The following is a 26,102-nucleotide window of genomic DNA, read 5'->3' on the forward strand; positions in this document are numbered from 1 at the left end:
GACCGGAGCGAACAGAAGTGCGCCTGCGTTGCGACTCTGCTTTCGCGGGGGCTGCCGGGGCGTAGGTGTCGGGGACGCGCGCAGGGGTGCGCGCGGCTGTTGACGCGCTTCTTAGCTGGTGCGCGCTGGAGCCCAAACTCCAAGTGGAAACTGCAGGCGCACGAGGGAGGAACGCGTGGAGCATGAAAAGGCAGGCGGCCTCCACTGAGCGGAAACGGGCGCGGATACCGTCCGGGAAGGCCGGTGCGGAAGGTGGCGGGGGAGGGGACGGTCGGCCGAAGGCTCCCCGGGGCGGGCCGGCGGGAGTAGTGGTCAGTGGTGATTTCTTCTGGAGTCGTTTCCTCAGCTCCTTCCAGCCCCTTGGGCGGCACCTTCTATCTTTGAGGCGTTGAAGGTGTGGAAACGGAGGGCGTGACGAGGGGGCAGGTAGCGAGAATGGCTCAGCTGTGGAGCCAAGGTTCGAGTCCCGCGTTCCCCACAAAACGGCCCTGCGACCTTGTGCAAGTTGGTTAACTTCAGCTTCACGTTTTTTCCGTCCCCACACGAGGATGCCAGTCCCTCTCGCACCAGCAGCCAGTACTCCGCTGGGATAGTTAATTGTCGAGCGCGAAGCCCAGTTCCCAACCTGCAGTTACCTGTAGCTGCCACGGCGGGGACGGGGCTTGGTCCCCAAAGCCACGCAGCTACCAAGTGGCCGAGCTTGTGGCTGCTCCAAGTCCCGAGTTCTTCCTGAGTGCCAGGGTAGCATGGCATGGCAGGTGCCAGAGAATTTGGCAAGTCCCTCTTCCTCTTCCTCCGTGAACTCTTGGTTCCTCCAAACGTTGACCTCAGGACTCCTTTACCTTCCTAAAAGTTATCAAGAATCCTCAAAGATCTTTTCTTTATGTGGATTACATCTATCTATTTTGACTGTATTAGAAATTAAAACAAATTTTTCTTTGGGAGGCCGAGGCGGACAGATCACCTGAGCTCAGGAGTTCGAGACCAGCCTGGCCAGCACGGTGAAACCCCGTCTCTACTAAAAATACAAAAATTAGCCGAGCGTGGTGGTGGGCGCCTGTAATACCAGCTACTCGGGAGGCTGAGGCAGGAGAATCACTTGAACCCGGGAGGCGGAGGTTGCAGTGAGCCGAGATCGCGCCACTGCACTCCACCCTGGGCGACAGAGCAAGACTCCGTCTCAAAAAATAAAAATAAAATTAAAACAAAATTTTAAAATATTGATTAGAAAATAACCATAGTAAACCCATTACATGTTGACATAATATTTTTTATGAAAAAGAAATGTTCCTAAACAACAACAACAAAAAAAACAAAAGAGTGGAAATATATTTTTGCAAGTTTCTACAGTATATCTTAATGGAAGACAGCTGGATTCTCATACCCGCTGCTTCATTCAGTCTAACATGTCAAGTAGCCTCTTAAAAACGCCTCTTCACGGAGGTTGCAGTGAGCCGAGATCGCGCCAATGCACTCTATCTTGGGTGACAGAGTGAGACTCCGTCTCAAAAAAGAAAAGGCCTCTCACTTGTGAGAGAATTAAAGTGAAAAAGTCAAATAAAGTGTTAGTATTATTAAGAAAACGGTTGTAGCCCTGCAGACTCTGAAAAGTCTCAGAGGCTCCCAAAGCTCTCTGGACTACTACACTTTGAGAACTGCTGCTGCTTCTCCTTTGATCCTGTAACTTTGTTGCTTGGGACAACTGCCTTGCTCTGCCTTCTGTCATAGCCTTTTTTATACATCTCTCCATCTTCTCCTGCCTAGGGTCCTTTCTTGTGTGAGGCAAATAGTCCCCTGGCAGCATCAGCATCGGCCAGTGCCACTGATCTGACAGCTGGTCTGGTAGCTACCAGGAAACTCATGGAGTTAATAATGCAGAGCTGTTGGTTAAGAACATAGATTGACACTTAACCCTTTCACAGTTTGGGACTGATAGTCTTTTTTTTTTTTTTTTTTTTTTTTTTGAGACGGAGTCTGGCTCTAGTCTCCCAGGCTGGAGTGCAGTGGCCTGATCTCAGCTCACTGCAACCTCCCGCTCCCAGGTTCAAGCAGTTCTCCTGCCTCAGGCACCTGAATAGCTGGGATTACAGGCGTCCGCCACCAGGCCCGGCTAATTTATGTACTTTGAGTAGAGATGGGGTTTCGCCATGTTGGCCAGGCTGGTCTCAAAATCCTGACCTCAGATCCGCCCACCTTGGCCTCCCAAAGTACTGGGATTACAGGCGTGAGCCACCGCGCCGGACAGGGACTGATAGTCTTAAATAAGTAAGGCAGTTGCAGTTTGATGTTAGCAGATGATAGGTTTTTGTTTTATTTGTTTTTCAAAGTAAAAATTGCTTTTTTAAATTATAAAAGCAATATTGGGTAGAAAAAATAAAGCAATAAAGAAAAGTAAAAAGAAGAAAATAAAAATAATTTCAAATCACAGCCCACCAGATGTGACCATTACCAGTATGTGAGGAACATTCTATTAAGTGTCATTGCATGAAGTGTGCATTGTTTTGTTCATTTTTTTAGATTATGTGCTCCCAGAAAAAAACTCAAAACTCTGTTTACATCACACTTTGTAATATAAATACATTAATTTTGTTGTAATTATTCAGCTTTTAGTAAATATTTGATTATTGTGTACCATGGTAGATACTGTGCTTGGTGTGGGTGATGATAAAGATTTCTCACATAAAGACCTTACTTACGAGGCCAGACGTGGTGGCTCATGCCTATAATCCCAGCACTTTGGGAGGCCGAGGCTGGCAGATCGCTTGAGTGCAGGAGTTTGAGACCAGCATGGGCAACATGGTGAAACCCCGTCTCTACAAAAAATACAAAATTAACCAGGTGTTGTGGCACATACCTGTAGTCCCAGCTACTGAGGAGGCTGAGGCACAAGAATTGCTTGAGCCCGGGAGGCAGAGGTTGCAGTGAGCCGAGATCATGCCACTGCACTTTGGCCTGGGCAACAGAGCAAGACTCTGTATCAAAAAAACAAAACAAAACAAAACAAAAAACCACTTAGGAACTCTAAGTCAAGTAGAAGTGATCAGATATTTATCTGCATAAATAATAAAAGGTAGAAAGTAATTCATATTTTAAGAAGGAACAATTGGGGTTTCATAACTCATGAAGAGTTACATGAGTTCAAAAGAGGGACATAAAATTTTCTACTTTGGGAGAGAGAAAAAATCATGGAAATGTTCCTTGAAAAATTTTATTCAGAGATGAAGCCAGAAAGAACTCTGGGTTGAGGAGAAGGCATTGAGGAGCCAGCGGTAGAGACTAGAGAGATCTGGAAGCATAAGAAGGAATGAGACAGAGTATCGCTCTGTCACCCAGGCTGGAGTGCAGTAGCACAATCTTGGCTCACTGCAACCTCCACCTCCTGGGTTCAAGCGATTCTCATGCCTCAGCCTCCCAAGTAGCTGGGATTACAGGCGCATGCCATGATGCCTGGCTAATTTTTGTATTTCTAACAGAGACAGGGTTTTACCATGTTGGCCAGGCTGATCTCCAATTCCTGACCTCATGTGATCCACCCACCTCGGCCTCCCAAAGTGCTGGGATTACAGGCATGAGCCATCACACCCGGCCAGATAACTAATACTTTTTGATTCTTGAGACTATATACTTTACATGAATTATCTAATTTAATCCTCACTACTCTGAGGTACATACTAAAATCTACCTTGTTTTATAGAAAACTTAAGTAACTTATCTAGGATCTCACACTAAATAGTTGGTGGGACATGGATTTGAAGTCTGTCCTGCTTTTAAACCTATATTCCTTATAAAGAAGTTTAAATATATTCTGCAGGCATTGAGAAGCTTTGTAAGAATCTCAGCTGGAATGTGATGATGAGGTCTATGTTTTAGGAAGATTAATTTGGCATTCAACAGACATTTTCCTCAGTGTAATTTTTTATACATCTGTCTGTGTACCTATTTCAGTCTACCGGCATCAATTCAATAATTAATGTGATATTTTATTGCATTCATGGGCCCTAGTGTACTTATCTATTTACCTGTTATTGGACATTTGCATTTTGGCAGCAAAATGTAAACCCTTTGTGGTAAATTGGTCTGGATGGATAGAACCTTTATGAACTCTTACCATACTCCATGTATTTTAGGAGCAGCAAATGGATTTCTCATGGAAGTTTGTGTTGATTCAGTGGAGTCAGCTGTGAATGCAGAAAGAGGAGGTAAGAGAAATTAGAGAGTGAATGACAATTGGCTACCCTTTTAAGAGTCTGAAAATTAATCCTGTGTGCTTATCTCGGCAGCCCTTGTGATCTCTAAGCATCCCTCATAATGCTTTCAGAAACAAACAATTAGAAACCCTACTGGAAAATTATGACCTAGTCTCTCCCTTCCTCTCCCCAACTGGGTCACATTTTAAGTCAAGTGTCGACAATAGTACTTACTCACTGACTTAATTTTTTATTGAACTTAGCAAAATTTTAATTTTTTTAAACCATTAACTTAAAGATGACTTCAGAGACTTCATCATGAGGAATTTTATCTTTTTTGCTTTTGAACATTATCTATTTTTCCCTCAAAGTTTCTGTTGTACTCTGAACTTGTTTTAATGGGAAGCACAGACATTTCCATCATCTCAGGTTCAGAAAAATTAAAAAAAATTTTATTATGGAAAAATAAACACATACAAAAGTAGAGCAAATAGGATAATGAAGCCACATGTATGCATCACTCATCTTCACCCATTTTCAACACATGGCCAGTTTTTCGTTTATTTCAGGGGTCAATAAACTTCTTCTGTGAAGAGCTGCATAGTATATATATTTTCAGCTTTGCTGGACACATTTGATCTTTGTCACTTATTTTATTTTTAAATCTTTTGAAAATGTAAACATCAGCCGGGTGCAGTGGCTTATGCCTGTAATCCCAGTAATTGGAGAAGCTGAGGCTGCCAGATCACTTGAGCTCACGAGTTCGACACCAGCCCAGGCAACATGGCAAAACCCTGTCTCAACAAAAAATAGAAAAATTAGCCAAGCATGGTGGTGAGCACCTGTAGTCCCAGCTACTTGGGAGGCTAAGGTAGGAGGATCACTTGAGTCCAGGAGGCAGAGGCTGAAGTGAGCCAGTCACACCACTGCACTGTAGCCTTGGCGACACAGCCGATCTTGTCTAAAAAAAAGAAAAAAAAAGTTAAAAAAAATCCTTCTTACTTTGGCAATAGAAAAGAATGAAGTACTGATACATGCTATAATATAGATGAATCTTGAAATATTATTCTAAGTGAAAGAAACCAGTGGAAGAAAATACAACATATGATTCCATTTATATATGTCCAAAATAGGTGCATTTATGTAGACAGAAAGTAGAGTAATAGTTGCTTAGGGCTGAGAGGCATGAGAAGGGTAGGTGACTGCTAAAGGGTGTAGGGTTGTTTTGGGGATGATGAAAATGTTCTAAAATTACTTGTGGAGACGGTTGCAAAACTCTGTGTATATACTAGAGAGTACTGAATTGTACGCTTTTAAATGGGTGAATTGTATGAGTGAATTATATGTCCATAAAGCTGTTGTTTTTCAAAAAGAATACAAAAACATTCTTAGTTTGCAGGCCATAGCCAAAACAAGCTGTGTGCCCATAGCCCACATGCCATAGTTTGCTGACCCCTGATTTATAGTCCTACCTTCCTCTCCCAACCTCAGATTACTTTGAAACAAATCCCAGACATCATGTTATTTCATTTTAAATATTTCAGTGTGTGTCTCTAAAAAACAAAGACTCTTGCCCGGCGTGGTGGCTCACGCCTGTAATCCCAGCACTTTGGAAGGCCAAGGCGGGCAGATCACCTGAGGTCGGGAGTTTGAGACCAGCCTCAACATGGAGAAACCCCGTCTCTACTAAAAAATACAAAATTAGCTGGGCGTGGTAGTGCATGCCTGTAATCCCAGCTACTCGGGAGGCTGAGGCAGGAGAATTGCTTGAACCTGGGAGGCGAAGGTTGCGGTGAGCCAAGATCGCGCCATTGCACTCCAGCCTGGGCAATAAGAGTGAAACTCCGTCTCAAAAAACAAAAAAAAACTCTTTTGTTGTTGTTTCAGTTCTTTATTGTTTTCAAAGGCCTAGTATGTATACATATATAAGAAATCCATAAATAATGTGGAATTATTAATGTATATTGTTTAAGATAAGGTCCCTTTTAAAGAACAAAACACCACAATGTCACTAACACACCTTTAAAAAAATCATTTCTTAATATCGTCAAATAACCCAGTTTTCAGATTTCTCCAGTTGACTCATACAGGGTTTGTGTGTGTGTGTGTGTGTGTGTGTGTGTGTGTGTGTGTGTGTGTGTGTGTGTGTGTGTGTGTATGTGTATGTGAACAGTTCTTTGAATCAAGAGCCAAACATTTCATTTGTTTTATATGCCTCTTAAGTCTCTTTAAATCTATAAGTTTCTCCTGCTTTTTTCTTTAATTCTTTGTTTACTTTCTTAAGATTTATTTGTTAAGCAACTGTGATATTCATCTTTTAGAGTATCCCATACTCTCAATTTTGCTAATTATATGTGTGATATCATTTAACATAGTCCTCTGACCACTGTATTTCCTATAAAGGTAGTTAGCCCAGAGGCCTAATCAGATTCAGATTTCAGGTTTGACAAAATTTATTTATAGATAACATTATGTACTTCCTGTTGCATCACATCAGAAGGACATAACATGTTGGTTTTTTCTGTTTGTGATATTAAGATTGATCAGGGAGTTCAGGTATTGCCAGCCTAATCTATCCTTAAGGTTTTCTGTCAGCTTTTCACCTAATAAATTTAGCAACCCATATTTTAGTAGGGGTTGCAAAATGGTGACATTTATTTTTCACTTATGAACTAGAATAGTTCTGTAAAGAACTTTCCCTCATCATCTGTTTGGTTATACTGAAGTATGGTTTGTATGAGAAAGGCAGAATAAATGCTTGCTTATTTTCCCTTATTTATTATAATACTTTTTAGAACAATGAATTTGTTCTCTGTCTTCCCTTGAATTGTTTTGTCATTATGAATCTACATTTAGATATATTTTGTGTGTTTTAATCCATTGTAGTTATTCTGCTTATTGATGAACAAAATGTTCTATCTTTGGCTAGTGAGAGCTTCTTCAAACTGGTTCCTGAGATCTTTTGATGCGACCTTGGTAGCCTAATAATTCTTTTGGTTTCAGCATTTTCTTATTCTTGAAATTATCTTGGTTTAGCTACTCAAAAGTAGCTTTGTGTTTTTTAAAGCTTAGAATAATAAAGACCCTTTTGGGAAATATTATGTTATTTTCTTATCAACAAAGACTCAGTATTCCACTATAGTCAGTTTTAAGAAACATCTTTATTCTATGTTACTTTCCTGTACATAGAGAGGCAACCCTATAATACAAAATTTTAAGAGAACTAGCTTAACTTTAATTAATTCTTAAATTTGAGTATGAGTAACACAATGTGGGCTGCAGAGTATAGCTGAGTTAAAAACAGAGTTTTACTCTAGTTTTATAATTTGATTTCTCTGAGATGATTTCTAAGACTGTTCTATATTTGGAAAAAATATATATAAATAGGTTGCTGTTTAATAACAGCTTATTTTTTAAAAATGTGTTGAGCAATGCTTTTATATTACAGGTGCTGATCGGATTGAATTATGTTCTGGTTTATCAGAGGGGGGAACTACACCCAGCATGGGTAAGTGTCCATTTTTCCCAGGTTTTCTGATTGGAGTTCATAGAGCCTGAAAGCAACTAATAATCAGTTTCGTTGGGGTCCTTTACTAATGTCATGTTAACTACGTTATGGATGTTGTATCAGAAATGTTTATGGTTGTAAAAAACAAAATCAAAGATTTGATCAAACATATTTCTTTCTCACAGCAAAAAGTTGAAAGGTAGGTAGGTAATTGTTAATACCAGTTCAGCTGCTCTGTAGTAACATCAAGGATTAGGCTTTTATAAAATCTTTCTATGCTGGCGTCCTTAGTATATTGAAATCCCCTCCTGGTCTTTGTGCTATTGTTGTCATATATTTTACTCATACATATATCAAAAACTCCATGCTGTATTGTTAGTTTTGTTTGAAGAGTCAGTTATCTTTTATTAAATAAGAGATTTAAATAATAAGAAAACAATCATATATTTACCCATATGCAACTACCATTTCTGGTGTTCTTCATTCCTTTGTGTAGATCCCATATTTCTGTCTGGTTTCATTTTCATTCTGCCTGAAGTACTTTCTTTAACTTTTTTTGTTAAAAAGTATGCTAGTGATTCATTCCTTCAGCTTTTATGTGTCTAAAATAGCTTTTTCCTTTATTTTTGAAAGGTATTTTTGCTGGGTGTAGAATTCTAGGTTGACAGGCTTTTTTTTCTTTGAAGATGTTTTTCCATTGTCGTCTTGCTTGTATTATTTCTGACAAAACATCTATCATCCATATCTTTGTTTTTCTCTATGTAATATGTCTCTTTTTTCTACCTACTTTTAAGATTTTTTTCTTTATTACTGGTTTTGAACAATTTTCTTATGGTGTACCTGAGTATAGTTTTTTTCATGTTTCTTGGACCTGTGCATTTACACTTCTCATCACATTTGGAAAATTTTCAGCTTGCAGCTCGCAGCTTGTTCTCCACTCCCTCCTTTAGAGACTTAAGCTATTCTTACGTTAGACTACTTGAAATTGTCCCAAAAGTCACTGATGAACTTCTCTATTTAAAAAAAAATCTCCTTTCTGTGTTTCATTTTGCATAGTTCCTATTGTTTTGTCCTTGAGCTTACTGACCTTTTCTTCTGCACTATCTAATCTGCTATTAGTCTCGCCTGGTATGTTTTCATCTCATACATTGTAGTTTTCATCTGTAGAAATTTGAGTCTTTTTATGTCTCTGATGTCTCTTAACTTTTTTGAACATGTGGAATAAAGTTATGATAGCTGTTATAATGACCTTGTCTGCCAATTCTAACATCTGTATCAGTTCTGGGTTTGTTTCATTTGATTTATCATCTAATAATATATCTTATTTTCCTGCCTTGTAATTTTTTATTGGATGCAAGATATTGTGAATTTTACTTTATTGGTTACTAGACATTTTTGAATTCCTACAAATGTTCCAAAACAGTTTGGTCCTTTTGGGTCTTGCTTTTAAGATTTGCTGGGCAAGTCTGGAGCAGTGGTTAATACAGAGCTAATTATTCCTTCCTACTGAGTCAGGATTCTTCTGTGAACTCTACCCTGTGCCCATGAATTTTGAAATTTTCCTGTCTGGCTGGTGGAATAGGCATTATTCACAGCTTGGTATGAATGACAGGCACATTATTTCTAATCCTTTTTATTGGTTCTGTCCCATGCCTTGCATAGTTTCTTTGCATGCATGCACCAGTCAGTAGTCATCTGAATATTAAAGGAGGTTCTCTGCAGACCTCCAGAGTTATCTGTCTTCCTTTCTTCTTTCATTCCTTCCTTTCCTTTCTTTTCTTTCCTTCTCTTTTTCTCTCTCTTTGCTTTTCTTCCTTCCTTTCTTCTTTGTTTTGACAGGGTCTCACCTGTTGTCCAGGCTTGACTGAAGTGGTGTGACCATAGCTCCCTACAGCCTCAAACTCCTGGGCTCAAGCAGTCGTCCTGCCTCAGCCTCTCAAGTAGCTGGGATTACAGGCATGTGCCACCATGTCCAGCTACTTTTGTTTGTTTGTTTGTTTGTTTGTTTGAGATGGGGTCTCACCATTTTACCCAGACTGGTCTTGAACTCCTTGCCTCAGGCAATCCACCCATCTCAGCCTCCCAAAGCACTGGGATTACAGGCATGAGCCACTGTACCAAGCCTATCTTTTTAAAAAAAAATCCTTTTTTTAAACCGTTGAGATAGTCTTTGCTACTCCAGTGTTATCTTTCTGTCCTCTCTGTACTCTCTCCTATAAACTCTAGCTACTTCAGTCTTCCTGAACTCTCAGCTTTGTCTCCTTAACTCAGGAAATTGTTTTGGCTCCATGTGGGTCCCCCATCCCTGTGCTTTGGCCTAGAAACTCTCAAGGCAGTAAATTGGGTCAATCAGAATTGACTTATTAACTTCATTGTTTACCATTTTCAAGGATCATTGCCCTTCACTGCTTAATGTCCAGTGTCTTGCAAACCACTGTTTCATATATTTTGTCTGTTTTTGTTATTATTATTATTATTATTATAGGTGGGAGGGTAAATCCACTCACTGTTACCCTGTCTTGGCCAAAAGCAGAAGTCCGTATATGAATTGTTGTCTCCTAAGTTATGCTACTCTGAGGTTGATAATAGCATTATTTAATGTAAAAAGTTTGTATAAGCAACAGCCCTTTGGAATCTTCACATGAAAAGAGGGCATTCCTGGCCATTCTAAAATCCCTAGAGCATGTCTGTAAATTTGAGTACAGTCTGTTTTTGTAACACCAGTTATGATTCATTGCTTGGTATTGGACAACTGCTATCCTATGCAAAATTGGAGTTCTTTTAGCAAGAAAAAAGAAGGAAATTCATACTGGGTAAACAACTGATGGGGCCTGTCACAGCCTTATACTATTGATGGTTTATGAGCTAGCCACGTATTATGGCATATTTAGGTACTTTTATGCATAGATCTCTGCATAAAATCACAAATAAGTAGAACTTTGCTCCCTTTCATGTTATCTTGTTTAAAAAAAAACAAAAAAAAGGTTTTGCTAAATGTCTTTGCCCATTAAAGGAATATGAACTTTGAAGCTGTTTAACCATCTCTCTAGTAGGTTTTAAATAGAGCTGTAATGAATTAGAAAGAAGAAATTGGATCTTGGGGAATAATGTACTGGCAGAACATCGAGCCTGGTAGTTATTGCACTTTCAAATGTCACATACCAATAAAAGGGTTCTGAGTCATAAGGATTTTTGTTGAGTCAACTGACAAGTGCTTTTAAATTGTAGCATCTTCTGTTTTCTAAATTGTTGTATTGAACCCTTTGCTATTACTTACCTTCTACCATATATACATTTTTCTTCTCAGTGTCCTCCTACCTTTTAGAGCCATCTTTGTCTGGTTTCTTTAGTTAACTCCAGCTTTTTCTTTTGGAGGTAATATGCAAGAGCAAATGTAAATGACCAATAATATATCATTGGCTTTTAGCTCACATTTGAATTTTAGTCTGCTTTCTTTTCTTGTAGGTGTCCTTCAAGTAGTGAAGCAGAGTGTTCAGATCCCAGTTTTTGTGATGATTCGGCCACGGGGAGGTGATTTTTTGTATTCAGATCGTGAAATTGAGGTGATGAAGGCTGACATTCGTCTTGCCAAGCTTTATGGTGCTGATGGTTTGGTATTTGGGGCATTGACTGAAGATGGACACATTGACAAAGAGCTGTGTATGTCCCTTATGGGTAAGAATTTGTATCTAAGACGTAAAAGCCTCTAATGATAATTGTATTTATGCTCGCAATATAGAAAAACAACATCACAAAACTGACTTTGCAGTTATAGCTACAGACACTTATACTAACCTAAGTATTTCAAATAGTTATTTAGATGTTTGGGGTGGGGTGTATGTGTGGCAAAGCCTTCTTAACTCTCCTCAATTGCTATAGATTGGGCTCTGCTACTGTTCCCATAGAATACAAATTTAAGGGAAATTTACCATGGTTCCTTTAATCACTGCACCAAGAACTTCAAAAGCTATTATAGTTGGTGAGGATGGACCACCAAGTTGGAAGATGCAAAGAGGACAGAAGCAAACTACCTGTATTACTAAACCAAAGTACTTATTGAATGACCTCAGAGGGACAAGTATTAGATGTAATGCTGCCCTTATAGTTGTCAGATTAAATGATTTTCATTTGGTGCTAAGCCATGACCATTTTTGTATAAAAATCAGAGATTTGTGGAAAGATAAGACTTTTGAATTTGTAAGGCTGCCATTTTATTATTATGTTAGTTTACTGTCTTGTTAGGCAAAGAAAGTGTTAAAAAGTTTCAGCTAACATGGAGAATTCTATATATAGTAATCAGTGATGACATCTTCATTCATGTTGTTATATGACTTTCTTTTTATAGCTATTTGCCGCCCTCTGCCAGTCACTTTCCACCGAGGTGAGTCATTTTCATTTTAAAAGTTCTGTTGAATAGTGTTAGTTTTCTAATTTCAACAACTGCCACAACCTTTTTATGGAACACAATTCTGTAATGTTCCAAGGTTACCAATTGGTTTTTTAGATCCTGGGACTAAAAGTTATAAAAGTAGAGATGTGCAATTTCTAGAAAATTTGAAGCCTTAGTTATGAAAAGTTGTTAAAAGTGGGTGTTGATGGTGGTGGGATATAAGAGAGAGAGGGAGAGAGCAAGTATTGCTTTCAAGTGTGTGTACCTATCACAGCATTCCAAGCAAGAATCCTGAGACTCATTTTAACTGAGATTGTATTAGGTCATGTGCAACCCCAAAAGAATAAATTGTTGTGGCTGGTGAAATGAAAGGTACTGTCTATCTTAAGCCAGGCAAAATCATCCCTGGGGCTAGCAGTGAGGTGAGGTTTCACAGATAGAGACTTCTTAAGGGGAGAGAAAGTTGGGTATCTGGAGAAGAATTGGATCTTATTAGGAAGGGAGAAAGGAGAAACAGATGCAATCTGTGTTGACTATCTAGTCAATGAACAGATGTCCACAATAGTATACAAAATTATTTTTCATTATAGCTTGTCTGCACCACAATGATTTTTTAATGTGATAGTTTCTTGTAAAGAAATATTTCCTATAAAAAATCAGGTAGATATAATTTTTGTTTGTTTGTTTGAGACGGAGTCTCGCTCTGTCGCCTAGGCTGGAGTGCAGTGGCACGATCCGGCTCACTGCAACCTCTGCCTCCCAGGTTCGAGCAGTTCTCTGCCTCAGCCTCCCGAGTAGCTGGGATTACAGGCGCCTGCCACCATGCCCAGCTAATTTTTGTATTTTTAGTAGAGACAGGGTTTCACCATCTTGGCCAGGCTGGTCTTTAACTCCTGACCTCGTGATCCACCCGCCTTGGTCTCCCAAAGTGCTGGGATTACAGGCGTGAGCCACCACCCCCGGCCAAAAAATCAGGTAGTTATAATTTCTATACTCTTTGGCTACACCTTGGTAAAGTGGAAGAACAAGTATCTATTTTGCCTTCAGAGAGCACTGCCATTGCACATGAAAAGAAGTCTACAGTCAAAAAAAATTTTTTTACTTCAAATTTCTGTTCTTTTCTTTATTCCAATAGGTTTAACAAAAATATTTTCATATTTTCAAAATTTGTAGAATTTTTGGGTTCCACATTTTTTTCACTGATGTATTTAATGAGATAGCATAATATAGTTATAGTGGTGAGAAGATGCTGCCACCAAAACAGGGAAATCCTCTGTGGTAGATTTAGTTGCCTACATACACTAAAGGGTGAAATGAAGGGGCCTGTCCCAGAGGACCACTACCACCTAATCCACTGCAGGCTAGAGCTTCGATATCATGTAGCAGTATGAGAACCAAAGCAGAAGTAGATTTTCTGTTTTCAGTTTTCTGATACCACTTTACTCTTTGAGGGCTCTGAGGAGGGGAGAAGTCTCTTAGAAAGTAGGATGGGGCCGGGCACAGTGGCTCACTCCTATAATCCCACCACTTTGGGAGACCGAGGCGGGTGGATCACAAGGTTAGGAGATTGAGACCATCCTGGCCAACATGGTGAAACCCCGTCTGTACTAAAAATACAAAAATTAGCTGGGCGTGGTGGCGCATGCCTGTAATCCCAGCTACTCGGGAGGCTGAGGCAGGAGAATCACTTGAATCAGGGAGTCGGAGGTTGCAGTGAGCCGAGACCGTGCCACTGCACTCCAGCCTGGGCGACAGAGCAAGACTCCATCTCAAAAAAAAAAAAAGTAGGATGGAAGTGAAACTTCATATAGTCTGTTGAAAACAACTATCCTTATGCTATGAACCTTGAGTATGTGGGGTTAATAGATTAATCCAAAATATTAGTCAGTAATGAGAATGTGAGCCAAGGCATTTTCTAGAACTGATGAGTACAGTGTTTCATTCTACCTAGTCCAGTTTTTCTGAAGCCTTAGAACAGTTTCCCAAATTTGATTCACCTGCCTATCACATTTAAAATTTTACCATATATGAGTGCTACCTGTGCACATTTTTATTTAATCATTTTCTTTAAATAAAATCTTAAGTATGCACCCATAAAAAAGAACAAGATCATGTCCTTTGCAAAGGCATGGATGGAGCTGGAGACCATTATCCTTAGCAAACTAACACAAGAACAGAAAACAAATACCACATGTTCTCACTTATAAGTGGGAGCTAAATGATGAGAACACATAGACACATAGAGGGGAACAACACACACTGGGGAGGCTGTAGGGTGGGAGGACAGAGAGAATCAGGAAAAATAACTAATGAGTACTAGGCTTAATACCTTGGTGATGAAATAATCTGCACAACAAACTCCCAAGACACGGGTTTACCTGTATAACAAACCTGCACTTGTACCCCTGAACTTAAAAAAAAGTTAAAAAAAGTAAATTTATTTTAAATAGAAACTTTTATAATTACTGTATATTGAAAACTTTTCATTTCTTATCTGCATTTAAGTAAATATACTATTTAAATGTGTACCATTATTAAAATGATTATGCACAGTGGTATGTAGACTGTGGTGTGCTGATGAACTGGCTCCTAGAAGAAAGAGCCCTGATTTGTAGCATTTTTAAATTTCTGTGGTTTAAAGACTCTACCTTCACTAATTTTTTTTTATTGTTATTAATTAAATTTTTATTTTTCTTTTGAGACAGGTCTTGCTCTGTCGTCCAGGCTGGGGCACAATGGTGCAATTGGCTCACTGCAGTCTCGACCCCTTAGGCTCAGGTGATCCTCCCATCTCAGCCTCTCGAGTAGCTGGGACTATAGGTGCACACCACCATGCCCAGCTAATTTTTGTATTGTAGATAGGGGATCTTGCCACGTTGTCCAGGCTGGTCTCAAACTCCTGGGCTCAAGTGATCTCCCCACCTCGGCCTCCCAAAATGCCAAGATTAGGCACGAGCTACTGCACCTGGCCCTACCTTCACTAATTTCAGGCCGCCAGTGGATTAACAATCTGACTTGCAGAATTCTTGAGTGTTTAATAATTGGCCTTTGTAAGCCAGTACAAGCTAGGTCCAGCATGCCACTGCATGTATACTACATTTTGGGAAACGCTGCATTAGAGATACCTGTTCAAAATTCACATCAGTTTTATTTATTTCAGCCTTTGACATGGTTCATGATCCAATGGCAGCTCTGGAGACCCTCTTAACCTTGGGATTTGAACGCGTGTTGACCAGTGGATGTGACAGTTCAGCATTAGAAGGGCTACCCCTAATAAAGCGACTCATAGAGCAGGTACATGGACTTTATCTTTTTTTCCCCTAAGACTCTTTTGTGGTTACTCCTGACATTCTGCTGTTTAGCCAATTTGTGAGACTATATATTACTGACTTTGTGGTTACTCTGTAGGAAAAGCAAGCAGGCAATAATGTATATAATTCTTATTTCTTTCACACAAGCCTTTTTAACAACCAAAGCTTTCAAGATCAAATTATATATAGATAGTGCCTAAAGATCTGATCTAACTTGGATAAGCACAGCAAATTTTACCTTTTCTCTGCCATTGGCATTGCAGTTTTTTTTATTTTTTATTTTTATTTTTTAGTTTAGATATAAGGTCTTGCTGTGTTGCCCAGGCTGGTCTCGAACTCTTGGGCTTAAGCCATCTGCCCTCCTTGCCCTCCCAGAGTGCTGGGATTACAGGCATGAGGCACTGCACCCAGCCAGCATTGCAGTTTTAAGCCACATCTTTTCGTTGTCAGCCCGTGTATATTCAGGGGATCCCATATAAAATTATCATCTGGAGGTAAATTCCAAAACTAAAACTATAATCTTATTTCTTCTCATCTGTCAGTATAAGAGGAAATATATTTTTCTATTTTATGAGTTTTTCTGGTGAGCTAGCATCATTTGTAGAGCACTCAGAAGGTGACTTTGTAATTATAGTATGTCTGTGTTTTTCTGACATCAGTCCAGAGGCATTATAAGTTAGTGAGTACAGACTCTGAGATGAGAGAGTTCAGCATTTGAGACTCGGGTTTGATACTTGCTATGTGATGTTGAGCAGGTTACTAGTCTTTAAGTCTCTCTTTCCCCCTGTGTGAAACTGAGATGAGTTTAATACTTATTTTAGAGTTTCTCAGAAGATTGCTAAAGATGGGATGTGTTAGAGGCTTAGCACAGTGGTTGGCATATACTAGGTCTTAATAATGTTAGGTTCTATTATTACTGCTATTATTAATAATATTAATGTTCCTTTGTAGACATCTGGTTATTTTCACTTTTCTATAGCCATGAAAATAATTTTCAGAAATTTCTCCTAAAGATCTGATGTGACTTTGCTATTCTGGGATGTAATGATTTCACAAACATTTATTAAATATATATTAGATGCAGGACATTTGTACTGTGGGGGTAACCAAGGGCTAAGTGTCTGTATGTAGTCACTGTCCTTACAATTTAGTGCAGAACAGGCACTTCTAATAGAGCAGGCAATTTTAATAGAGCTCTATTTTTAAAAGGTACTGTAGGAGTACATTGGAGAGGAATTAACCCCAAATTGGGGAAATGAAGGTTGGCAATAATTAGAGGAAGCTTCCTAGAAGAAAAGACATCCAGACTGCAGTGTTTTACTCACTTGAAGGATGTTTGGGAGTTATCTGTGTAAAAGTTGGGGGCAGTGGGAGTGAGGGTGAAGGGGATGTTGGTGGAATTGTTCCATACAAAACAAATAGTATAAGCAAGGGCTATAAACAACAGCAAGCATAACTTAAAACACTGAGGAATGACCAGAATATTGAATGTGGACAGAATGATATCCAGAGCCTTGAAAACCTTATTAAAGTATTTATTTTCGTGGTACAGCGGGGAGGCCTGAAGTGTTTTAAAATAGAAGAGTTGATGAGTCAGGTTTCCAGTTTTAAAACGTTACTAAGTAAGGAGTAGAAAATAAGATATAACTGCCACAGTAATGTATTGCATTTCAAAATGTGTATGTGTGTGTGTATGTCTGTTATTTGTATGTTAATCTATTGGTTAGTAGGAAGAGCTACTCAAATATTCTCATACATTAACTTTACTGAAGTAACTACCTAGTAGTGTAACATACTAGTTAAAGCATAGGCTTTGTGATTGGACAGGTCTGTGTTTAAACCCTGGCTTTGACACTTACTAATAGTGACCATGGATACATTACCTAGCCATCTTAAACCTCAGCTTGCTCTTCTGCAAAGTTAGGATAATAATAGCACCTACCTCCTAGAATAGTTGTGAGGGATTTCTTCAGGTTATAGCACTTAGTAATTGTTCTATATTATTAAATCTGACATTTAGTGACTGCTCTATATTATTAAATCACTTTGATAGCCTTAGATAAGCATATACTTCTAAATAATCTTGTGTGGAAGGCAAAAAGAAATGGTAGAATTCATTTCTTTAAAAATATTATTTCTCTATGTTTTGGAAAGCCTTGTTTGGAAGAAACAGGCAAATATGACTTCTTTCCATTCTGAAGTGATTTCAGCTTTTTAGATAGTCAGTGTTTTGTTTTATGGATGCTTTGTTCAGGCCATATGAGAATATGAAGCATCCTTTTTCCATTTATTTCCCTAACAATTTTTAAATTATTTGAAATAGCCACTCCCCTCTTTCACTCTCTCGTTAACTTTATTTTTTGCTTTATTTATTCACTTGCTTTATTTTTTCTTTGTTATACTTATTGCTACCTGGAATTTTATTGTATAAATATCCCTGTGCATTGTCTCGTCTTTCTTGAATGTGTAAGCTCCATGAGAGCAGGAACTTTCTCTTACTCACCATGTCAGGGAGGAAAAACTTTTCTTCTATCCTCAGGGTTTGTTATTGGGGGCCTGCAAATTAAACTGACTAAAGACAGATTAGCAGGAGTAAAAACAGATTTTATCACATAAGTACATATATATGTAAGTACATACAGAAGTTCACAAAGAAATATGACTTAGAATTGGGGGCTTATATACCATCTTAATAGGTGAAAGGGAGGGAGAAAATGGCACTTATTGGGGGGAAAAATGACTTTTTGGAAAGATAACCTTCTAGAGACAAATTTACTATGCTGGACATCTTACTTATCCAAGATCCCAAAGAAATAGAGAAGATCTAGTAAAAATTAAACATTAATAGTAATTTTTAAAATTTAATATATTCTGACTTATGTTTCTATTCTCACTGCCTTATTATCCCATTCAAGAGAAAGATATTAAAATTTACTTGTTTTTTTTTTTTTTCTTTTTTCAGGCAAAAGGCAGGATTGTGGTAATGCCAGGTATTTATTTATCTATCAATTCACTAGCATAACACTGAACTATAGTGGAGGAAGAGCAAAGGAGGCAGGAAAACGTGAGAGAGAGTATTAGTACATTACATATTAGTACATGATCTTCAAAGAGAAGAATATATAGTTTGATTAAAATGTTTAAAACTGGGAGATCTGTGCTAGAATTTAAAAGTTTAGATAAGAAGGAAAATATTCTAATAGGGATTAGCTCAAAGACGAACAAATAAGGAAGTAGATAGAGATTGAGGTTTCTCCATATTTGCTCTCCCATTATATAGAACTTTATGAATTTGGATGTTCATCTCTGGTGAGGCACATCAAATTTGATGCTAATCATATTTTGTTTAGGACAAATGTCCTAACAGGGTTTAAGCAAAGGTTTAGGCAACATCCTTGGGTAAAATATAATACTCTCTCAGTTCCCGAAAATCTCTGATTGCCAAATTATTTCTTGTAACCAGAATTTAGTCATATGATCCTGATGATAACCATAAGATCAGTTAAGTTCATAATGGCTAACTAGAAATGAACAGTTGGAGCAGTTTTTAAAGAATTAGATAATACAACCTAGAAGAGTGAGACAAATGTAAAGACAATCTTAATTTTTTTAATTAAGTTTCTCAAACATATAAAAAAGTAGAAAATAGCATAATGAATACTCATATGCTCATTCCCTAGATTTAACATTTTGCCAAATTTGTCTCATCTTTTTTCTATCCTGAGGTATTTTATTAAAGTTAAATTGAAAGCATCATGACATTTTATCTTTATTTATCTCTAAAAAGGGTGGGATGTTACCATAATGACAATTCCATTGTCACACCTATCACAATAAACATTTAATACTCAACTTTCTCCAGTTGTCCCCACAGTGGTTTTTATAGCTGATATGTTCAAACTAGGATCCAGTCAAGGAACAAGCATTACATTTTTGGTTATCTTTTGTTTGTTTGTTTGTTTTTAGAGATGAGGTCTTGCTTATATTGGCCCGGCTGGACTTGAACTCTTAGCCTCAAGTGATCCTCCTGCCTCAGCCACCCAAGTAGCTGGGACTACAGTTGCACGCCGCCATGCCCAGTTCTATTATATTTTTAAATATCTTTAATATAGATGTTTTTCCTTTTATTTTTCTTGCTTTTAAAAAAAGTTACATTTACAAAGTTTGGGCCGGCCCCAGTGGCTCACGCCTGTAATCCCAGCACTTTGGGAGTCTGAGGCAGCCAGATCACCTGAGGTCAAGAATTTGAGACCAGCCTGGCCAACATGGTGAAATCCTGTCTCTACTAAAAATACAAAAATTAGCCGGCCATGGTGGCATGTGCCTGTAATCCCAGCTACTTGGGAGGCTGAGGCATGAGCATCACTTGAACCAAGGAGGCGGAGGTTGCAGTGTGCTGAGATTGCACCACTGCACTCCAGCCTGGGTGACACAGCAAGACTCTGTCTCAAAATAAAATAAAAGTTTGGATCACTTACCCATAAAATGTCCTACTTTCTGGATTTATCAGATTATTTCCTCATGATATTGTTTAGCTTGTTCCTCGTGCCTCTGTATATCCTATAAACTAATAGTTAAATCATAAGGTTTGAATAGACTCTGCTTAAGTATTTTTGGTCAGAATACTTCATGGGTGATTCTGCATACTTACATCATATGACATCACATCAGAAGGTATTCAGTCTCTGGTCATCTCACTACTAGTGATGTCAAGACTGACCAGGGTTCAAAATAGTGACACCTAGATAAAAAGTAACTTTTAAAAAGAGGCCGTGAACCTGGGCAATATAGTAAGACACCATCTTTACCAAAACGTAAAAAAATTAGTTGGGCATGGTGGCGTGCTCCTGAAGTCCCAGCTACTCTAGAGGCTGAGGTGGGAAGATTTCTTGAGCCCTGAGGTCAAGGCTGCAGTGAGCTATGATCGCACCACTGCACTCCAGCCTGGGCAGCAGAGTGAGACCCTGTGTCAAAAAAAAAAAAAAAGGCCATATAAGGGGTATTGTCAGATATTTAGGAAGGCTTTGACCTATAACAAGTCCTTGAAACATAAGCAGAGAGAAAGTATATATTATCTGTCAAATTGTGGTCCTTTTTGGTTAATCAAGGAATGTTAAAGAGACTCTGAGTGTGATGCTTTTCCATTTAGCACTAAATATATATAGGTTTGACAACTAATATAGACAATTGTTGACATTAAGAGTACCTTTGTTTAATATGCAATTGTTATTGGCTGTGTGCAAGGCATTACTTGGGATGCAAAGCTACACAAGAAACTACGTTCTCAAGAAGCTGACTCAGGTCAAAAGATGTTACATACAAAAATATTTGTGATTAATTTCTTTAACAAACCTTATCAGGCAAATGTTAATTGTATGACAATTATATATATTATATGCTAATTGTGTGATAGACACAAAAACAGAAATAAAGTAATCCTACTTGAGGAGCTCACAGAATAGACTTATAAACAAATGTATTACAATTTCATTGAATAAGTACCAGCAAATAAAAACTCCTAGGTAAGTCATTCTGAATGCCTAATAAGTATTCATCATTGAGAAATATAAAGAGGTAGTTGCCCTCTAGGAACTTTCATAATGAAACCTACAACATATTTAGGCTCTGGTTTCTTCATCTATAAAGAGAAGAATATTAAACTAGTTCTGTGGGATCCTTTTTAACCATAGAGCTGTGTTAGTCTGAGTCTGGAAAGATGTATTACCTATGTACTTAAGTTGATGATAACTGAGCAACATGTGTTTCAGTGGCCAGATGTTTTGTTATTTGTTAGAAGGAAATAATATATTTGTCTCTTAATCCTTACAATAAGCTTGTGAGGTAGCCAGTATTATCCCTCTTTTATTGGCAAAAAAGTTGAGGTCAGTGGATTTAAATAATTTATTTAAGATCACATAGCTGTGAAGAGCTACAGTGATAAAGCCAGGATTTCAGTCTAAATCTACTCAGCCTGTATTTTTTCTATTTCTTTTTTTCTGAGACAGGGTCTCACTGTGTCGCCCAGGCTATGGTGCAGTGGTGCAGTCTCAGCTTACTGCAGCCTCTGCCTCCTAGGCTCAAGCGATCCTCTTAACTCAGCCTCTTGAATAAGTGGGTCTATAGGCACCCACCACCACATCCAGCTAATTTTTGTATGTTTTTGTAGAGACGGGGTTTCACCATGTTGCCCAGGCTGGTCTCAAACTCTTGAGCTCAAGTGATCCTCCTACTCGGCCTCCCAAAGTGTTGGGATTACAGGTGTGAGCCACCACACTCAGTCTTTTTTCTATTTCTTAAGGCTCAGTGATATTACTGTACTACTAAGGAAAAAAAGACAAGTTAATGAGTCTGAAAGAGTGTGTAAAAATAGGTTATTTCAGCATCTTTAATGGCTTGAGATACAAAGTACATAGTTTTAAAATACTGAGTACATCCTGTAGGGAGATAAGGATATAAAGATGAATAAACTAATTTCATATTTATGATATACTGGTGTCAATTCAGAATATGATTCTTTATATATAAATATTTAAAAGATTGTTCATCAAAACAAATGTCATAAAATATTTGGTGGTACAGTTTTAATAAAGTAGAATCAGATTCTTCTGTGAAATGAAGTATAAAGCTGATATCATAACTAATAACCTGTATAATACCTTGCATTATTCCTGTTTCCAGTGAAGTCAGTGTAGTCTTTACATCCGGGGCTAGAGACAGAACAGAGGTTCTCTTTCAGACACATCTCTGAGGTTGTGCTTTTGTAGATTTTTTTCTTAAACCTATCCTTACCTTTCTTTTTAATTTGATTTTGCTTTAATTGAGGGTAAGCAGGGATAGCATTGTTATATTAGCCAATGGACAGATAAGATTCTATCATACACGTTGTATAAACTTAATGGTACTTCCCCAGAGTCTGTAGCCTATATATCTTTTATCACTTTTCTAATCTCATTCTAGCTGGGTAGGGAGAGACTAATTTTTGAATCAATGAGAAATTCAGTTTGGGGATTCCAAGTAAAGTAAGCAGTTGTTATTATTCCTTAAATTTTATGCAAAATTCTATTTTACTTAATGTGTTACTTATTCTTTGCAACAGGAGGTGGTATAACAGACAGAAATCTACCAAGGATCCTTGAGGGTTCAGGTGCTACAGAATTCCACTGTTCTGCTCGGTCTACTAGAGACTCGGGAATGAAGTTTCGGTAAAAATGTATTCTGCGATTCAAATAAGAAGGATGAGATTAATTTTTACTTTCTCCCAAATAGAAAAACTTTAGATGGGGGCATGATTAATCAATGGACTATTGTGACTACTATATAAGTATTGTAGTTGTTTTTGTAGTTGAAAAACATTTCTAAAATGATTCTTGTCCTGTCTTAAATAAACAGGCTCTTTGAACATAGGTGAACCTTGCCTTGTAAAAGCATTGCTGAATTTAGACCAGTTAATAGTAAACAAATTCTGCAGTTGAGCTTCAAGTGAGTCAGATATGCACATGTGCCCATTCGCCTATGATTTCCTGTAGCAAAGTTAATAACTATGGTATAAGGATGGAAGAGTCATAATCATTTTTCTCCCTCCTACCTTTAGTACTTAGTCTTCCCTCACATTTGTTCTCTGTTTTCAGTTATTTTGAAATTATATTACCATTAAGAAATTGTGACTATTATATGGGGTTTTTTAAATACTTAAGAAAACTCTTACAATTTAATAGTAGTTGACTATTTCTGTTTATAAATTGAGAAAAACACAATGTAAAAGAAGCAAGATGGCTGGGTGAGGTGGCTCACACCTGTAATCCCAGCACTTTGGAAGGCCAAGGCAGGTGGATCACTTGAGGTCAGGAGTTCGAGACCAGTCTGGCCAACATGGTGAAACCCCATCTCTACTAAAAGTACAAAAAAATTAGCTGGGCATGGTGATACGCGCCTGTAATTTAAAAAGATAAAAAAAAAAAAAAACAAAGGAAGCAAGAGCCTTAGAACTTACAATTCCAGATATAAAATCAAGTATACTGTCCGGTGGATTCAGCTGCTGGATGCTTCAAGTAATTAATTGATGAAAATTGTGGAATATACTAGTCCAGCATACTTGACCTACCCTTGTATCATGAAATAGTCTATAAAATGAAGCGGCAGTAGGAGGGCCCATTTAATAACATATAATTATCTGTTCCTTTATTATTTCTATTACAGAAATTCATCTGTTGCCATGGGAGCCTCACTTTCTTGCTCAGAATATTCCCTAAAGGTAACAGATGTGACCAAAGTAAGGACTTTGAATGCTATTGCAAAGAATATCCTGGTTTAGCCAGACCTCTCTGAGAGACATGGATATCACAGGATGAAGGTAGAAGTATAATCTGCAATTCTCTATGACACAGCTTTAACCTTCTTCTCTGGCCAGGACAGTCGCAATCTTTGTTTTAAGTTTCACGTGGCCATGGAGAATGTGCCCAAGAAGAAAAAGAATTTGAAACAGAGATACAGTCACTTCCTTTGCTTAGTCTTACCAGTGATTGTCGTCATGGTTAAAGCTGGTCTATGCTTCTTCCATAGACAGAAGCTTAGTCTGTTTTCAGTGGAATTAATTGATGAACTGGGAAAATTTCAACTGCATGGTATGAATTCAGAGTGTGACTTAAGGGTCAATTCAAAGCAGTATTTTGACTTTTCATTTGTAAAATAAAAATTTCCACTCTTACAGTATAGTCTCTTATTCTTGCACTAAATACAATCTGTAGCCTACAAGTATGAAAGGAAAAGTGTTGTCTTATTTGGTTCTACACTTTCTCTTTTTATTATATGCTGATTGGATATGCTGCTTTGGGCAAGATGCTAAGGGTATAGAGTAAAATGGTGCAGTGTGAAAATTCCCAGACTTGGGAAACAGAATATCAAAGTTCCTAGACTTACAAAGACAGATGTGAACTCTGGCATTCCACAGGTTACTTCTCCGGCAAGCGGAAAGAAATGGCTTAACTCTAAGATCCATCTGACAATTTTCAAAGACCTATATAGTAAAAACTAGAGGGGGGTTAGGAAAGTTATCAAAGCAGCAGTTTCTTTCTACTGAAGTCACAGATGGGAAAGACGGATTCTAGTGATGAAATATTTTTCCTATGACCAGGTCCCAGTGGTAAAGTTCATCACTACCTGTGTCTGTCACTTTCATATTTATAATCTCATTTTACACAAACAACACACTGATAATAGAACTGTTGTTCCTATCTTAGGAGAGTAACTGAAGCATAAAGAGCTTCCCCTTGGCCAGGAAGCCTCTGAATAACATGCGCAGATTGTGTACTAATGAATGTTTATATGAAGAGTCTTGCTTTTATTTATTATTTATTTATTTTTAAGACAGAGTCTCACTCTGTCATCCAGGTTGGAGTGCAGTGGCACAATCTTGGCTCACTGCAACCTCCACCTCCCGGATTCAAGTGATTCTCTTGCCTCAACCTCCTGAGTAGCTGGGATTACAGGTGTGCGCCACCATGCCCTACTAATTTTTTATATTTTTAGTAGAGACGGGGTTTCGCCATGTTGGCCAGGCTGGTCTGGAACTCCTGGCCTCGTGATTTACCTGGCTTAGCCTCCCAAAGTGCTGGGATTACAGGCTTGAACCACCACACCCAGCCTAGATTTTAGGGACTTTGATCTTTCAGGATTTCAACATTCAGGATTATAGCATTCAGGATTGTGTCTTTGGGGATTGTGATCCAAACCCCTCTTTATGTATAAAGCAAGATATACATACAGTCTGTAACAAATATACAGTTTATCTATGGTATTAAAATTTCAGGAGAGAGGAGTGTTTAGGGAAAAGGGGTGACCAAAAAATCTCCTTAGACATGATAGTCAAGAAACACTGAACTAGGATAAGGTACCGACAAGGGAGAAAGTCATGGTTAAAGGCATAGTCATAGTTAAAGCGAAAGCAGTAAAAATGGGATATAAAATGGATTTAATGTGAACTTATTTTGCTTAAAATGTGTCATATTAAGGAATACATCATATGAACATTATCCAGAAGTACAAAAATAATGCAGGTGTTTTAAGAAATCCAAATACTGAAATAGGATGGTATTCACATCTTTTCCTGTCTTACAAAGAATTATTTATATTAAATATTTATTAATCTTTGGACGTTTTTTGGTATAATGAGGACAGTGGCTGGAGAGAGGAAAATTGGAAGAAGCCTATAGAGGCTACGTTATTTATATGAAAAGGGCATAGAGCTACCTTGGGAGGAAGAGAAGAGATCTAGGAGCAATAGGGGTGGGGGAGTAACCACAGATGAGCTCAAATAGCCTGAGATCTTTTAGGAAAAAGAAAGGAGATTCAGTGATAGGAGAACTTTGAAGAGAATGGCAAGGAAGTTTTAAAGAAGGTTTGTTTTTGGTTGACATTATCAGATGTTATAATTGCCTATTTGCCATCTCTTCAAAATACTTTAATAGAATTTTGTGGTATTTGTAAAAATTTTGGAGTGTGACACTTGAAAAATACACATGAATATGTATTCCATTGTATAAAAGCAATAATTTAGAAATTAAAAGAACATTGCAGAGATCTCTAAATAGAGCTAAAGATTTTTTTCTAAAGTAGTGTTTTTGTTTTCTGTTTCTTAGATAAGCTGTTTTTCCCCCAAATAGTAGAAAAAGCCCTTGTAACGTGGGCTTATTACTTTGCAAACCATTTTT

The 26,102-nt window shown here is 38.1% G+C and overlaps 1 protein-coding gene across 3 annotated transcripts; it reads left to right on the plus strand.

The window, feature by feature from the left end:
* Positions 1-4: 4 nt before the first annotated feature.
* Positions 5-24,102, plus strand: CUTC (cutC copper transporter). Of its 3 annotated transcripts, none has more exons than XM_054435842.2 (9): positions 5-243; positions 4,128-4,199; positions 7,636-7,695; positions 11,161-11,370; positions 12,041-12,076; positions 15,246-15,379; positions 18,359-18,386; positions 22,493-22,598; positions 23,593-24,102. In XM_054435842.2, exons 1-9 carry the CDS (start codon positions 183-185, stop codon positions 23,705-23,707), a joined length of 822 nt encoding a protein of 273 aa, XP_054291817.1. In that variant the 5' UTR covers positions 5-182; the 3' UTR covers positions 23,708-24,102. The 3 variants fall into 3 exon arrangements, with proteins under 3 accessions (XP_054291817.1, XP_063526210.1, XP_054291818.1); XM_054435843.2 differs by having other exon boundaries at positions 41-190; XM_063670140.1 differs by lacking the exons at positions 18,359-18,386; positions 22,493-22,598 and having other exon boundaries at positions 37-243.
* Positions 24,103-26,102: the final 2,000 nt, after the last annotated feature.

The sequence above is a fragment of the Pongo pygmaeus genome, chromosome 8 (genome assembly GCF_028885625.2).
Source record: "Pongo pygmaeus isolate AG05252 chromosome 8, NHGRI_mPonPyg2-v2.0_pri, whole genome shotgun sequence".
NCBI classification, from domain to species: Eukaryota; Metazoa; Chordata; class Mammalia; order Primates; family Hominidae; genus Pongo; species Pongo pygmaeus.

What these genes read in the sequence shown, in the direction of transcription:
- CUTC (XM_054435842.2), top strand. Translation starts at nt 183, where the DNA reads ATGAAAAGGCAGGCGGCCTCCACTGAGCGGAAACGGGCGCGGATACCG. An exon ending in GGGAACTACACCCAGCATGG is followed by an intron (nt 7,696 to 11,160) that starts GTAAGTGTCCAT and finishes CTTTTCTTGTAG; the next exon opens with GTGTCCTTCAAGTAGTGAAG. An exon ending in CAGGATTGTGGTAATGCCAG is followed by an intron (nt 18,387 to 22,492) that starts GTATTTATTTAT and finishes TCTTTGCAACAG; the next exon opens with GAGGTGGTATAACAGACAGA.